Source organism: Balaenoptera borealis, assembly GCF_965194805.1.
Source record: "Balaenoptera borealis genome assembly, chromosome: 16".
In the NCBI taxonomy this organism is placed as follows: Eukaryota; Metazoa; Chordata; class Mammalia; order Artiodactyla; family Balaenopteridae; genus Balaenoptera; species Balaenoptera borealis.
The window spans coordinates 68,126,929-68,140,663 of NC_138872.1; the positions used below are offsets into that span (position 1 = coordinate 68,126,929).

At 52.1% G+C, this 13,735-nt stretch overlaps 1 protein-coding gene across 6 annotated transcripts in view; it reads right to left on the reverse strand.

The window, feature by feature from the left end:
* Positions 1–13,614, reverse strand: part of EARS2 (glutamyl-tRNA synthetase 2, mitochondrial) — a 28,018-nt gene extending 14,404 nt beyond the window's left edge. For 3 of the 6 annotated variants that reach the window (XM_082362541.1, XM_082362542.1, XM_082362543.1), the window contains exons 1-7: positions 13,403–13,613; positions 10,840–10,995; positions 7,421–7,610; positions 4,426–4,898; positions 3,187–3,295; positions 578–731; positions 334–464 (exon numbers count right to left, since the gene is read on the reverse strand). In XM_082362541.1, the coding sequence (XP_082218667.1) occupies positions 334–464; positions 578–731; positions 3,187–3,295; positions 4,426–4,898; positions 7,421–7,610; positions 10,840–10,995; positions 13,403–13,541 (1,352 nt within the window). In that variant the 5' untranslated portion in view covers positions 13,542–13,613. Of the gene's footprint in view, positions 1–333; positions 465–577; positions 732–3,186; positions 3,296–4,425; positions 4,899–7,420; positions 7,611–10,839; positions 10,996–13,402 lie in introns of all 6 variants that reach the window. The other 3 variants (XM_082362540.1, XM_082362539.1, XM_082362544.1) reach the window with 3 other exon arrangements.
* Positions 13,615–13,735: the final 121 nt, after the last annotated feature.

A 13,735-nucleotide genomic window follows, 5' to 3' on the forward strand; every position in this document is an offset into this window, starting at 1 on the left:
AGGAAATGGAAGCTCAAGGACGTGCAGTCACTTGGACAAATTGAAGCCCCCTGGGCAGGTGAACTAACTGGGCCAGTGAGGGGTGGGGCGGGAACGGAACCCGGGTGGGTCCAATCCCAGCGCCAGACCACCGCCTCTTCCCGGGAGAGCCCGGGCTCCTCAGGGTCAGCCCTTCCACCAAGAGAGCCGTGGGTGATCGTCTCACCGAGAACCTCTCACTAGCTCTGGGGCTGTACCGCAGGCCTGACAGCCGAGCCCTGGAGTGAAGGGGGCCCTGGTGGGGACAGAGGGAAGGGAGGTGCAGAACCCTGAGTGCAGCCTGCGGACACTCACCCCAGCACACGCTTGGCAATGACGTCCACCTTCTCCGAGACGGCGCCCAGCTGCGCTCGACCCACAGCAGGGCGAGTCCACAGGTAGGAGTGCGCTGGGGAGACCAAATCCTGCAGGCGGCAGATGTGACCCTGGGGGAAGAGACGGTCACTGAACGCACTGGGATGGGGCTCTGACGCAGCGGGAGGGGGAGGAGTGGGGCGCCACCCGCTCCCTGGGTCCCCCCGAGCGCCCGACACCACACCTGTCTCAGCAGGATGATCCTCTCCACGTAGGCCGCGTCCAGCACATGCCTGTCTTGCAGCTGGCTCCCGAAAGCCTCCTCCACGAGAGCCTGTAGCTTCCCCACCAGCTGGCGTCTCTGGGTCTCATCGCTCACCAGCCGGCGGAGGTGCAGCCTGCCGGGGAAGCCAAGGGACCGTCCTGCCGCGGGCATCTCCAGCCCAGACCACCCTCTTCCCCAGGGGAGTGGGTGGGGTTTGAAGAATGACACCTTCCGGCTGGAGCAGAGAGGAGGGTGCCGAAGGTCTGCCCGTCCCTCTGCTCGCCAGGGCCTCTCACCTGGCCCGCCGCCCTCCTCTGAGCTACCTGCCTGGCCTCGACAGGCACCTGAGTTTACAAAGCAGAACCTGGGGGTGCCTGCCTCCTCACAGAGTTCGAAGTGTGGGGCTCTGGAGCAAAAGGGCAGAGGTCGAGAATATGGATTTCTGGGATTCAAAGCCATGTCCAGACGGCACAGTTCTTTGAATTCACGGCTCACAGTTAAAAAGCTCAAGTTTTCCTGTCAGGTCAAATTTTCCCCTTTTCAGAATTCTTCTAACCGCCTTGTTCCCTCCTTCAGAAGCAGCAAAGCCTCTAAGACTCCAAGCCTCAAACCAGGCCCTGTCAGTCCCGTCTCTGGGGTGCCATCACCCTGTCCCCAGCAGGAGTGGAGGGACCCAAGAGAGTAAGCAGCGAGGGGCCGAGGGCCATTCTGTAGGCGCCTGGCCCCCTGTCCCTGACGTAGAAGAAGGGCAGGCAGCAAGGGACTGCTGACCACCTCATGGGCTCTGAGACTGCACAGGCCTGTGGGTGAAGCCAGCCTTGCCAGATGTCTGCAGCAAGTGACACAACCATTTGGAGCTCAGGGTGCTCATCTGTTACTGTGGGAACAACGGGGCCTCGCTCACAGGGCGCTGGGCAGAGTAAACGAGGAGCTGTGTGTCAAGCACCAAGCACAAGGCCTGCGTTACTGCCACCGCTGGCAGCTGGAGACGGGCAGGGGGTCTGAACAGAGGCTGGAAGGATGAGACCCTCTGGGAAGCAATCTGGAGCACTCACTGGCCCAAAAACATCACTTTCTAAAACGAACGAAGAGAAATCACATGAAACTGGTACTGAAACTGTTCATAGCACCTCCTTAGTAGTTAGATGAGACAGTGGGAAGAAAGAAATCAGGCTTGAGAGAGTCCACGGCCTGGGACGTAGTGAGTGCTAGATAAATGTTAGTTACTATCACTACCTCCACCACACCACTAGCACTGCTATGACAACTACTATCTTTACGACTGTTACTGAAATAATCATACCAGTGGCTTGATAACAGAAACACCTAAAGAGAACAGCTTCGACTGCACAAAAACTGAGGGCATCTATCCCAAGTAAAAGCCCACCGCCGTCTCCCTCTGGCTCCCCCTCATGCTTTGGGGAGGACTGGAATGGGTCACAAAGTATCTCCCCTGTTCCGACTCCATTTCTCCCAGGGATATCGCTTTCTCCGTGATAAGAAAGGCAGAGAACAGGCTGCATTCAATGTGCACGCTGTTTGCTCCTGAATGCCCCACTCAAGAGATGCCCACTCACAGTGGTTAAGAATCTGCCTGCCAACGCAGGGGACACGGGTTCGAGCCCTGGTCCGGGAAGATCCCACATGCCAGGGAGCAACTAAGCCCGTGCGCCACAACTACTGAGCCTGCACTCTAGAGCCCGTGTGCCACAACTACTGAAGCCCATGCGCCTAGAGCCCATGCTCCACAACAAGAGAAGCCACCGCAATGAGAAGCCCGCGCACCGCAACAAAGACCCAACGTAGCCAAAAATAAATAAATAAAAATAAAAAAAAAAAAAAAAAAGATGCCCACCATTACTGTGTGAACTTGAACTTGGGCTGGTTATTCAACTTCCTGACATCTTGCTCTCCTCATATGCACAATAGGGCAAAATCATACAACTGACCTTAGGTCTGATGCGGGGAGTACATGAAGTAACATCCTTGACAAACCCGCAGTCGATGTGAATCCCCTGGGCTCATGCCAGTAAAGCACCGAGAAGAGCCTGCCCCCAAACCAAGGCTCGAGAAAAGGCATCAAAGAGTCCCGGGCCCCTAAGTACAGACCTGTCCTCTGGCTTTCCCTCTAATGCCCTTAGCCTGAGACATGGCAACAGTGACCTGAACTGTAACTGTGGCTGGAGGTTTCGCAGGGAAGAACTACTTGAAATGTAAAACAGACGCCATGAGACAGCACTCAATTACTGTGTTGGCTGGGTGGGGGAGGGGCTGAGCAGGAATAATGGTGACTACAAAAACTGTACCTGCCATTTTACTGAGCACTTTCTATGTGCAAAATAATTTGAGGCTTAATTTAACTGAACAATCGCCTAAGGTGAGTTCTGTTATTAGCCCCATTTTAGAGAAGAGAAGACAGAGGCTTGAGGTTAGGTGACTCACCTGTGGTCACATGGCACTAGACACCTGAGCCCACAGTCAAAATCAAGCGTGTGTAACTCCAGAGCCCACTAGACCCTCCACCGTGGGGACCCAGCATCAGTAGGTGAGCCCTTTTCTCCTGGGGGTGCTCCAGATTCCCCACTCACCTGTTGAATTCTGGGAGCTTCTCCAGGTCCAGCAGAGCCGAGTGGCAGGTGACCCGGGTCAGGTCAAACTGTGTGATCAGCTCTGGCAAGGTCCTGCCCATCTGGTTCTCTGCAAGTGAGGCAGGCCCAGCTGCTCAGCACCCACCCCCCACCCGGCCATTCCACTTTCAATCACCAGGGAGCCTGCCCTAACAGATTCTCGACTTCTAGTTATTTTATATATCAAGGTCCCGAGTGAGCTTTCATTTGCAGAAAGGGTTCTGTCACTAAAGAAAAAAAAGCTTGACAACAATCCGGCTACATCAAGCCTCATCGCCCTCAAAGACACGAGCTGCAAGAAGGGCCTGCTCACCGCCTGGCTGCGCCCCAGGGATCCTGGCCCGACTGGTTCTGGATGGGGTCTGAGCACGACTGTGTTTTACAAGCTTCCCGGTGGATTCCAAAGTGCAGCCAGAGTGAGGAGAGCTGAGCCGGGAGCTGCTTCTCACGAGCAGTGGCCCCATCCCACGCAGTCAGTGGGCATCCTGGTTAGGCTTGAGCCTCTGCCATGGCCCTCACCAGCTGTGTGACTTCGGCAAGTTACTCAATCTCTCTGAGCCTCACAAGCTTCTAACAAACAGTGCGGATAATAAATACCCCTCAAGGATATTTTAAGGCTTAAATGAGATACGAGCAGAAAAAGCAGGAAGCAGACTATGGTCACATTTTCAGAAATCGCCCCCCCTCCAAAAGGTCATCCTATTTTGTGCATCATCAAGATGTGGGCCCTAAGTCTTTGGTCAGCTTGAAATAAACTAGGGTCATAGTAATACTAGTAATACTGTCAGAGTACCTACTTGCACTACTATTAATAATGTAATTACAATAATCACAGGATCTGTAATTTTTGTGCTATTGTGTGGCAGATACTGTGCTGGTGCCTCATAGTCAGGAGCTCAGTGAACCCTAACTTAACCCTGTGAGGTAGACACTTAGCCCATTCTACAGATAAGGCAACCGAGGCTCACAGATCATAAGATCCTTGAGGGCAGGGATTACATCTACCTTGTTCACCATTGTAGCCCCAACCACGTAACACGGTGTCTGGCTCAATAAACACTTGTCAAATAAGAGAAGGAACTTGTATAAGATCACACAGCCAGTGGGCGGCACAGCTGGGACTGAAGGCCAGGTGGCATGACCCAAGGCCCCGGCTCTTCACTGCTATGGTCCCACCAGGACCTCTTGGGGAGTGGGTACCTGCAAACCCTGAGCCGCAGCTGGTGATGATATCGAGCAAGGCATCCGGCAGGAAGCCGGCGGCAGCAAAATGCTCCAGGAAGATGTCCCCTTGCCTCTTGGACAGCTTGCTGCCATCCCTGTTGAGGAGCAGGGGCAGGTGGGCAAAGAGCGGGGGCTGCCAGCCCAGGGCCTGGTAGAGGAGCAGATGCTTGGAGGTGGAGACCAGCCACTCGGAGCCCCGCAGCACGTGGCTGATGCCCATGTGGTGGTCGTCCACCACGCAGGCCAGGTGGTAGGTGGGGAAGCCATCGCTCTTCAGGATGACTGGGTCCCCCTCCACACTGGCCACCTCATGCCGATTCCAGCCGTACACCAAGTCCTGGAAGGCTGGCGCCTCCCCCTCCAGGTGGAAGCGGATGGCAGGCTTGGGGTCCTTGGCCAGCTTCTGGGCCACCTGCGCCTCGCTCAGGCTCCGGCACCGATTGTCATACCTGTTAGGAAGCAGAGCAGCACAGTAACTAAGAGTTACTAAGAGTACTGGTGACGGGTGTGAGCCCTACCCTTGCCTCTGATAACTGTATGACCTTGGGCAAGTCATTTACCTCTTACAGCTGTCTCCTCAGTCTTGAATGGGGATAATAAGGTTATTGTGTGGGAGAACTAAGTGAGATAACATAGCACAGCAGTCACAAGCCTGTTTCCCTTCTTCCTTGCTAATGAGGAAACGTCAAATGTCACCCAAGGGGGTGAATCATGACTGGTTTTGCCAAGCATGCAATCTCATTCCCCTAAAGCAATGACCCATCACTGAGATTCAAAAAAAAGTATGCTTGTGGGGTAGCGGAAGATGAAGGTTCTGGGAAAGATTTTCTCTCTAAGTGAGAGGAGAGCGAGCCACAAGGTGCTGCAGCCACTTGGAACTGATGGGGGAGGGGGGCGGCAAGGGAGGCAGAAACAGGCCAAAATAGAGTCCCGCCTTCTCAAAGCTGCTGGCTTCATCCTGGAGTCACCCACCTGCAGACTTCTGCAGAAAGAGAAGATGAATGTCTATGTGGTTTATGCTTTGGCTACTCAAAGTGTGGTCTGTGGACCTCCAGCGTCAGCCTCACTTGTCAGAAATGCAGCATCTCAGGACCTGCTGGACCCACCCTGGACCTGCTAACTCAGAAGCTGCCCGCTAACTAGACCCTCAGGTGATTCTTCTGCACATTAAAGTATGAGAAGCTCTGGTTTGTCCCTTTTAAACAGAGTATTTGTTACTTGCTCCCAAAAGCGTCCTAACTGATACACAAATGTAACACTTGTAAGTACCATCCTTGACACTGAGCTAAATGTTCAATCATAAATGGCTGTATGGGACTTCCCTGGTGGCGCAGTGGTTAAGAATCCACCTGCCAATGCAGGGGACACGGGTTCGAGCCCTGGTCCGGGAAGATCCCACATGCCAGGGAGCAACTAAGCCCGTGCGCCACAACTACTGAGCCTGCGCTCTAGAGCCTGCGAGGCACAACTACTGAGCCCGTGTGCCGCAACTGGAGCTCACGCGCCTAGAGCCCGTGCTCCGCAACAAGAGAAGCCACCGCAATGAGAAGCCCGCGCACCACAATGAAGAGTAGCCCCCGCTCGCCACAACTAGAGAAAGCCCGCACGCAGCAAAGAAGACCCAATGCAGCCAAAAATAAATAAATAAATTTATAAAAATAAATAAATGTATAAAATAAATAAATAAATAAATGGCTGTATGGATCCAGGATAGGGCATGATCGTAATTTTAAAAGATAATCTTCTGTCAATGGGCAAGTAGACCGTTTATGATTAAAAAAGCAATGCTGCAGCGGATGGCGTGACCTTGTACGAACATCCAAGCCCTTGTCCAAACAGTTCACTAAAACTGGAACTTGAATATTATGATGCTGATGGGAGTACAAGCTAGTAGAGGCCCACTAGACAGTATCTATCAAAGCTGTAAATTGACCTGCAATTCCAAGTCTAGGGAGGTAATCCAACAAACACATTGCACACGTGCCAAATGATGTACGTCCACATTATTCATCACCGCTCTCTTTTTTTAGTAACAAAAGATTAGAGATAACGTAAATGTTCATTAGAAAGGAACTGATCAAGTGAGTGATGATACAGCCCTGTGATGGAATACCATGCAAGCAGAGGAGAAGTTATGGACTCATACAGACCGATCCTCAGGACGGTAAGTGGGATCTGTAAACCGCATGACACGTATCCTGTGGGCTACCATTTGAGCGGGGAAGAAGAGAGCCAATATGCGTTCCTCAGTGCGTGCACTGCGTGCCTCTGGAGGAGAGACACGAAAGCTCTAACACCAACTGTCTCGGAGAGGGAATCGGCGAGCGAGAGCTAGGGTTGGGAGACATCTCTGCACATACATCTTTCTGGACATGAGACAACTTTTACTGATTCAAAATAAGAAATAATTTAAATGACTTTACATGCCTGAGGCCCAATGCGGCAGGCAGAGCTAGCACGGCCCCAGTGATCCCCGCCTCGTGGTGTTTTTCCCGTGTCCTCCCCGCCCTTGAGCGTGGGCTGGACCTAGTGACTTCCTTCTGACACACAGAGCACGACACAGCCATGAGATGTCACTTCCCCAATTAGGTTATGCAGAAGCTGCAGCTTCCACCTTCCTCGCTCTCCCCTGCCTTCTCCCTGGCTCACCCTGAGGAAGGCCAGCTGCCAAGCTGTGAGCTGCCCTGTGGAGAGGTCCACATGGCCAGGAACACATGCCTCCAGGCAACAGCCTCGGAGAGGGATGGAGGCAGATCCTTTGAGAGTCCAGCCTCGAGGTAACTGCAAGCCTGGCCAAGACCTTGATGCAGCTTTGAGAGCAACCCTGGGCCAAAGGAGCCAGCTAAGCGGTGCCCAAACCTGACCCACAGAAACCCTGAGATAAGCCAGTTGGGGATAATCTGTTACACAGCAAGAGCTAACGAACACATCCACCCCCGGGGAGGCACCCGTGACAGGCTGGGGCTCTCACCGGGGTGTCTGGCGGTTCCTTAGGGCCTCCCTCTTCAGGAGCTCCAGCCGCTGGGGTGAGCAGAAACACGGGTACGCAGCGCCGCTCTTCAGCAGAGCTTCGGTGGCCTGGGCGTAGAGCGCAAGTCGCTGAGACTGCAGGTAGGGCCCCGCAGGACCTCCCCGGCGGGGGCTCTCGTCAGGGGGGATGCCTACAACACAGGCCGAGAATAATCACCAAACGGTAATAACTACGACACACAGGACACTGGTTCCCAGGCACTGTTATAAGCGCTTTACACATACAGCAAAGCTCCTAACCCTCATGACAATCCATGCGGCTGTTACCCTTATGATTTCCCTTTTCCAGATGGAGAGTTAAAGCACAGACAGGTTAACGCTCAAGGTCATGTGGCTGGTGGATAAGGAGTCGGATGGAGGTGCACTGGCTCCACGGTCCACGCCCTTACAGGCACGTCCTCTCCCTCCATGCTCGCCCCGGGGAGGGAGAAGCCAGCCCAGGCCTGGAACAGTGGACTTGGGAGAAGAAGCGTGGTTCAGGGACAGCCCATTCCGCCCGGCTGGACTCCTGGCTCTGCCCCTGACTGGCTGTCACAAGCGACAGTGCCATGCACCTTCCAGGCTGCTTTTATGTTTTGTGATCGCTGTTAAAGCGCAAAGCCACCCCACCCAGTAGGTGCCGTCATTACCCCCATTCAGTAAGGAGGACATGGGGGCATAGAGGGGCTGTGTTACGTCACCTGGCCAAGGACCAAAGCCAGGCTAGCTGGCCCCAAGTCCGCACTCTTAACCACTTGGCGGACTGCCTCCCGCATTCCTTAGCCTTTCTAAGCCTCAGTTTCCTTCTCTGAAAAGTGGAGCTGAGAGTCTACTGTGCAGAGTGACCGAGACGTAAACGCACCAGTGCTTACACAGTGCTTAGCGCAACGGCTTCATGTAGAACAGCTGCAACATATGCTGTTAGATTAAATGTGACCTATTATAAGCGAAACCGCCAACCCCAGGTCCGGTTTCCTCAGGTCACAAAGGATAGATTTAACTTATAAACGCTTCCGGGAGAGGCAGGGTGGACGCAGAAGAGCTGGATGATGGCGTTTCTGCCCTGAAATGGCTTTCGAACGAATCAGGAAGGTGAGGACAGGGCTAACGCTGCACACCCGACGTCACATGAACTCTGGAGGCTGAGGGGCCTGGGCGCAAAGGCACCGGCCAGCTCCGAGGCCAGGCAAGACGCCTATCAGAGCCTCCACTTCCTCCTTTACAAAAGAAGGAAACAAACATTTACTTTCTCCCGAGGGTCATCACGAGGCTCGAACGGGACGGCCTACGGGAAGGGTTCGGCACCTTGCCTGGCACGTCTCAGTGCTCAGTAGGTCCTGGCCGTGACCATCGTTGGTACTGTTGGTATTGGTATTTCTTCATTTGTCAGAGAAGGGGGGTTGGGTTAGGTGCATCTGGGGCTCCTTCCTGATCTACCCTTAACGTGTCCAGCATTTGGAATGCTCCAGGGTTTAAGAGAGACTCCACTAGGAAAACTGAAAACAGATTCACATAAAAAATAGTATGTAAATGTTCATGGCCGTTTTACTCATCATAACCAAAAAGTAGAAACGATCCAAATGCCCAATCACTCACAAATGGTTAAGTAAAAAGTGGTATTTCCATACAATGAATATTGTTTGGTCATAAACGGGAAAGAAGAACCGATTCATGCTACAACATACACGAACCTTATGCTAAGTATAAGCCAGACATAAAATGAAATGTCCCAAATAGGCAAACCACAGAGACAGCAAGTAGGTTAGTGACTGCCAGGGGCAGGAGGGAAGGAGGAATAGGGAGTGCCTGGTGCAGGGTTCCGTTTTGGGGTGATGGAAATGTTCTGGAATTAGAGTGGTGGTGGATATACAACTCAGTGAATATACTAAAGACCCCTTTGAAATGGTATATTTCATCCTATGTAAACTACATACCGACGCCCACAGCACGAAGCTCCAGAACTCAGCCACCTGGGGTGTGGATCCCTGCCCTCTGCCTCGCCAGAAGGCTCACACCGCTGTGCCGAGCTGGGGGCTCCACGGGGCAGGACGCACCAGGCAGTCTTGCTCATCACGGTACCCTCGTGCCTAGCACGGTGTAGCAGATGCTCCACGCCACGTGGCCAGTCACGGGCTCCTGCCAACCTCCCTGTGCTCACGTCTCCAGGTCCTCTGCTTACCTCACCGTGCTTGGGCCACACTGGCTTCCTTGCTGCTCCTCAAATACACCCAGCACTAAGCTTCCGCAGGGTCTTTGCATCTGCTATTCCCACTGCTTTGAGCATTCTCCCCCTAGGTGACCACAGGGCCGGCCCCTCACTTTGTGCAACTCTCTGCTCTACCGGCCCCTCCCTGGGGAAGTCCCCCCCCCATCTCCAAGACCTGCTCCCTGCTGGTTCCCTCGCCTGCTACCCTTCTCTCCACATCACTTATCATCATTTAATATTGTAGTAAGAATGAATTCACCTTTTATCTGTCTTCCCCTACTTACTAAGTGCAGGGTCTTGGTTCCATGCTTGAACACTACCACTACCTGGACCACAGTAAGTGATGTTGGTGCATGAAATCATTTATTCAACTAATCTCAACTGAGTTTCTGCTACAACCTTCTGCAGTAGAGGACAGAAATGAAATCAGTTTTTGCCCTTCAGGAACCCAGAATTTAGTTAATGATTTACCTGAGACTAGAATACACATCTCAAGACAGTCTTGGTGTTTTTGGCATTTGCCCTTGGCGAGCTTAAACAGTCATACCTGTTCCAACAGGAAGGCAGCTACTGACCTGGGGAACACACATACAGTCTTCCTTGTCCTCCCTGAGCTTAGCTGGCCTCAGGATTAAACTTCCCATAAAGACACTGACTTAAGAAGCTGCACATGTTTTGTTTGGCTCATACAATGTGGTTTAAAAAAAAACAAAAAAAAATTTGAGCTCAGATTTAACAATGGGAAGTAGTCATCAAAAACAGAAACAAAAAACCCGGGAGTTCCGGCTCCTCCCGGAAATCAGAAGATTTGACGAGCTGGGCCAGGATTCCCACATCAACAGGGCTGGCGCTTTCTCGGGCTTACCACACCCCTGGAGACTCCCGGTCCATCTTCCACTTGGCCTGTGTTTCCTGCCCGCTCCCAGTAGGAAGTGAGATTCTGAGATAAAAACAAGAATCTCAAAACAGCCTTGGAGCTTTTTATTCCCCCACCCCCCGCCCCGGGAACTTCAGCATCTTTCCAGGTGGAACTTGCCACCCCAGGCAGCACAAATGTACTCATTCCTCCAGGGACTCCGCGTTCTCCACCCTGGGCCACGTGAGAAAACCTCCAGGCTCCTTTCCCTGCTCCCTGCTCCTTCCTGGGAGAAGGGGCCCCTCCCTGCCAGCCTCACCTGCCCACTCCAGCATGTCCTCTATATTCTCCGCTGCCCCAGGCACAAGGCGGGTCTGATCCGTGTCCTCTAGCCTCAGGATGAAGCTCCCTCGGTGCTTCTTGGCAAAGATGTAGTTGTACAAGGCAGTGCGGAGGCCGCCCAGGTGCAAGAAGCCTGGCGGAAGAAGAGAACAGCTCAGACAAGATAGGGAAGACAAGGGGCAAGTAAGTTCTGCTTGTGATACAAGGTCTCAGGGAACATCAAAGTCTAAGAAATGGCGCTACCCTGTCCCACCTCCCCATCAGGCACCTAGGCAGGCAGGTTGCCACAGAAGAGGACTGGGCTGGTTGACTCATTTACCCTCATCCTGGAAGTGGAAGAACACTGAAGTTTTGGAGCATGTCATTGTGTAAAATGGCTCCAAATCTCCCCAACTGCACCCATCATTCTACTTTGACATTTGCCTTAAGGCCAAGTTTCACCCAAAGGAGAAGCAGACAGTTATTCAGTGAAGCCACATCACACGTGCATCTAACTTATGCAAATTCAATGAAGTCCTTGGGCAAAAAAAAAAAAATTAATTACTAATTAAATGTACTGTAAAATTACACTTTGCCCGTACCCTCTATGCACTGTACATGACTATCCACATCGTACGTTTTGAATTTTGTCTACTCGACACTTTAAGTGCTGGCTTTAGATACTAACCTAAAGTAATGTTCGATGCCACTGTATTTCTCTTCACCCAAGTTTAAACTCTTAATATTTTACTTTTTCATCATTCCTGACTGAAAAGTTAAAGTGAACAGTTTTCCCAGGGCTGTCATTTCCCCCCTTACCCTTCCTTCTTTGGGCCAGGCTACGGCCCTGTCTCCACAATGGGCCTGTCTGCATCTCCAAGTACAGGAGGCAGCACGGGATAGGAAATGCTCCTCTGGAGTCAGGTAGACTCCAGCTCAACACTGATTATGTATGTGACCTTCAGCTAGTTACAAGGCCACCACAAAACCAGAGGTCCCCGAGATAGAGGACAGGGGTCCAGTAGTTGAAAGCAAGACCTTTTAGATCGAATAGACCTTGATTCAAATTCTCCTACCCCTTGGGCACTCTACTTGACTTTTGTGTGCGTCAGTTTCTTAATTTGTTAGAGAGATTAACAACAAAAAATAGAAACCTTCCTTGCAAGGTTGCTGTGAGGCATAAATGCTGACCAGAGTACCCTATTAATTTTAGTGATTATAATGATCTACATTCTTCTATCTGTAGTCAACAGCCTTTCCAACATGGGCTTTTCCCACAGATCAGCAAGGAAAGGAGAATTAAAATCAGCATAATGGAGTTTTCTGCTTACTAAGTGCTTTCCATGAGTACCAGTCCTTATCCAGTGCCTCAGTTGCATTAGCTCAAACCATGAGGCAGGTACTATTACCAGCCCTGTTTGACAGATGGTAAAACTCAGAGGTTCAGAGAGGTTAAATAATTTTCTCAAGCCACACAGATAGGAAGTGGCAAAGCCAGAAATTTGGGCCCAGACAATCCCAGGCCTTGGCACCCAAACCAGAGCTTGTCTGCAAACTGTTGGCAGTTCCCAACCAAGTTGACAGCAATTTGACAGAATAACTTTATATCTTTTGAATTCAATAAAAAGAAATAGTCTCATATTTTGTATGCTTTTACGAGTTTCCTTTTTCTACTAGTTTCTTTATATTGATTTTATAAAAGTATTAGTCCATAATTGACTGGAAATCAGAAACCAGTCCTTTCACCAGGGGTGGTTTGAGAAGCATACTGTACACTATACTGCCTGCCGAGAAAGACCCCTGTCACTCTGTGTAGCTGAGATCTTGCCACAAAGGTAGCTTTGTGACCCTGGAGTTCAGAATGAGAGGCATGCTTGGTGTGAAGAGGGCAAGCCGGTTGCCTTGGTGAGAAAAGAATTTGGGGAACTGGTGCGGAGGCCCTGACAAGATCGCCGCTAGGGTATACAATGGGCCCCTGCCTCACTCTCTGGTTTGCTAGGCTCCAACACTAATCACAGGGCCTTTGTACCTCCAATTTCCTCTGCCCAGAAGGTTCCTTCTATAGGTTTCACATACCTAGTTCCTTCTTGTTATCTGGTTCTCCGCTCATATGTCACCTCCTCAGCAAGGCATCCTTGACCATCCTACCCAACCCCCAGTCCCCTACCCTGCTTCATTTTCCACATGACACACGTGACTGTTTAAAACTAGTTATTTTTATACGTGTTTGTTGCAGCCACTACAGTGTAGGCTTCTTGGGAGCGGGGGTCCTACTTTCTCCATGTCCACTGTATCGCAGCGCCTAGAACATTTTGTACTCAATACACATTTACTATATACACAAAGGAAAAAAGGGGCCTAAAGAAATGGTACAGTACAATAAACACGAAATTCCTGGCAATGCGAAAAACTTCCGCTCGTAAACCTATTTCTGCTTCTGTATAATGAGGCCACACTGCCCGCCCAGTCTGACTCCACCGGAAGGGATTCGCTCGGATCGTTCGGGGGGCGGGCAAGAGACGGTGGGTCTCGGCCTGCAGCGTCACGTCCGCCAAGGTTACCTGTGGGGCTGGGGGCGAACCGCACTCGCACCGCAGCCCCGGCATGAGTGTCCAGGCTGGCCTCGCGCCGTCCCAGGGGGCGGCCCAAGGCCGCCGGGGGCCTCCGGGGATGCAACAACCTCTTCAGGAGCACAGCCATGTGGAGTGGAATCGCACACGTGGGCTTCTCCGTGCATCACTTCCGGGGACTCCTCCCAGCAAATCCGCTTCCGCCACAGCAGGCGCAACCCCGCCCCTTAAAGGCGCAGGCCTCCTAGCCTACAAGCCCACGCCCCCTTGCACGACTGCGGCCCCACTCGGCCTCTAGGGGGCAGAGTCCAGCGAGCGGGCGAT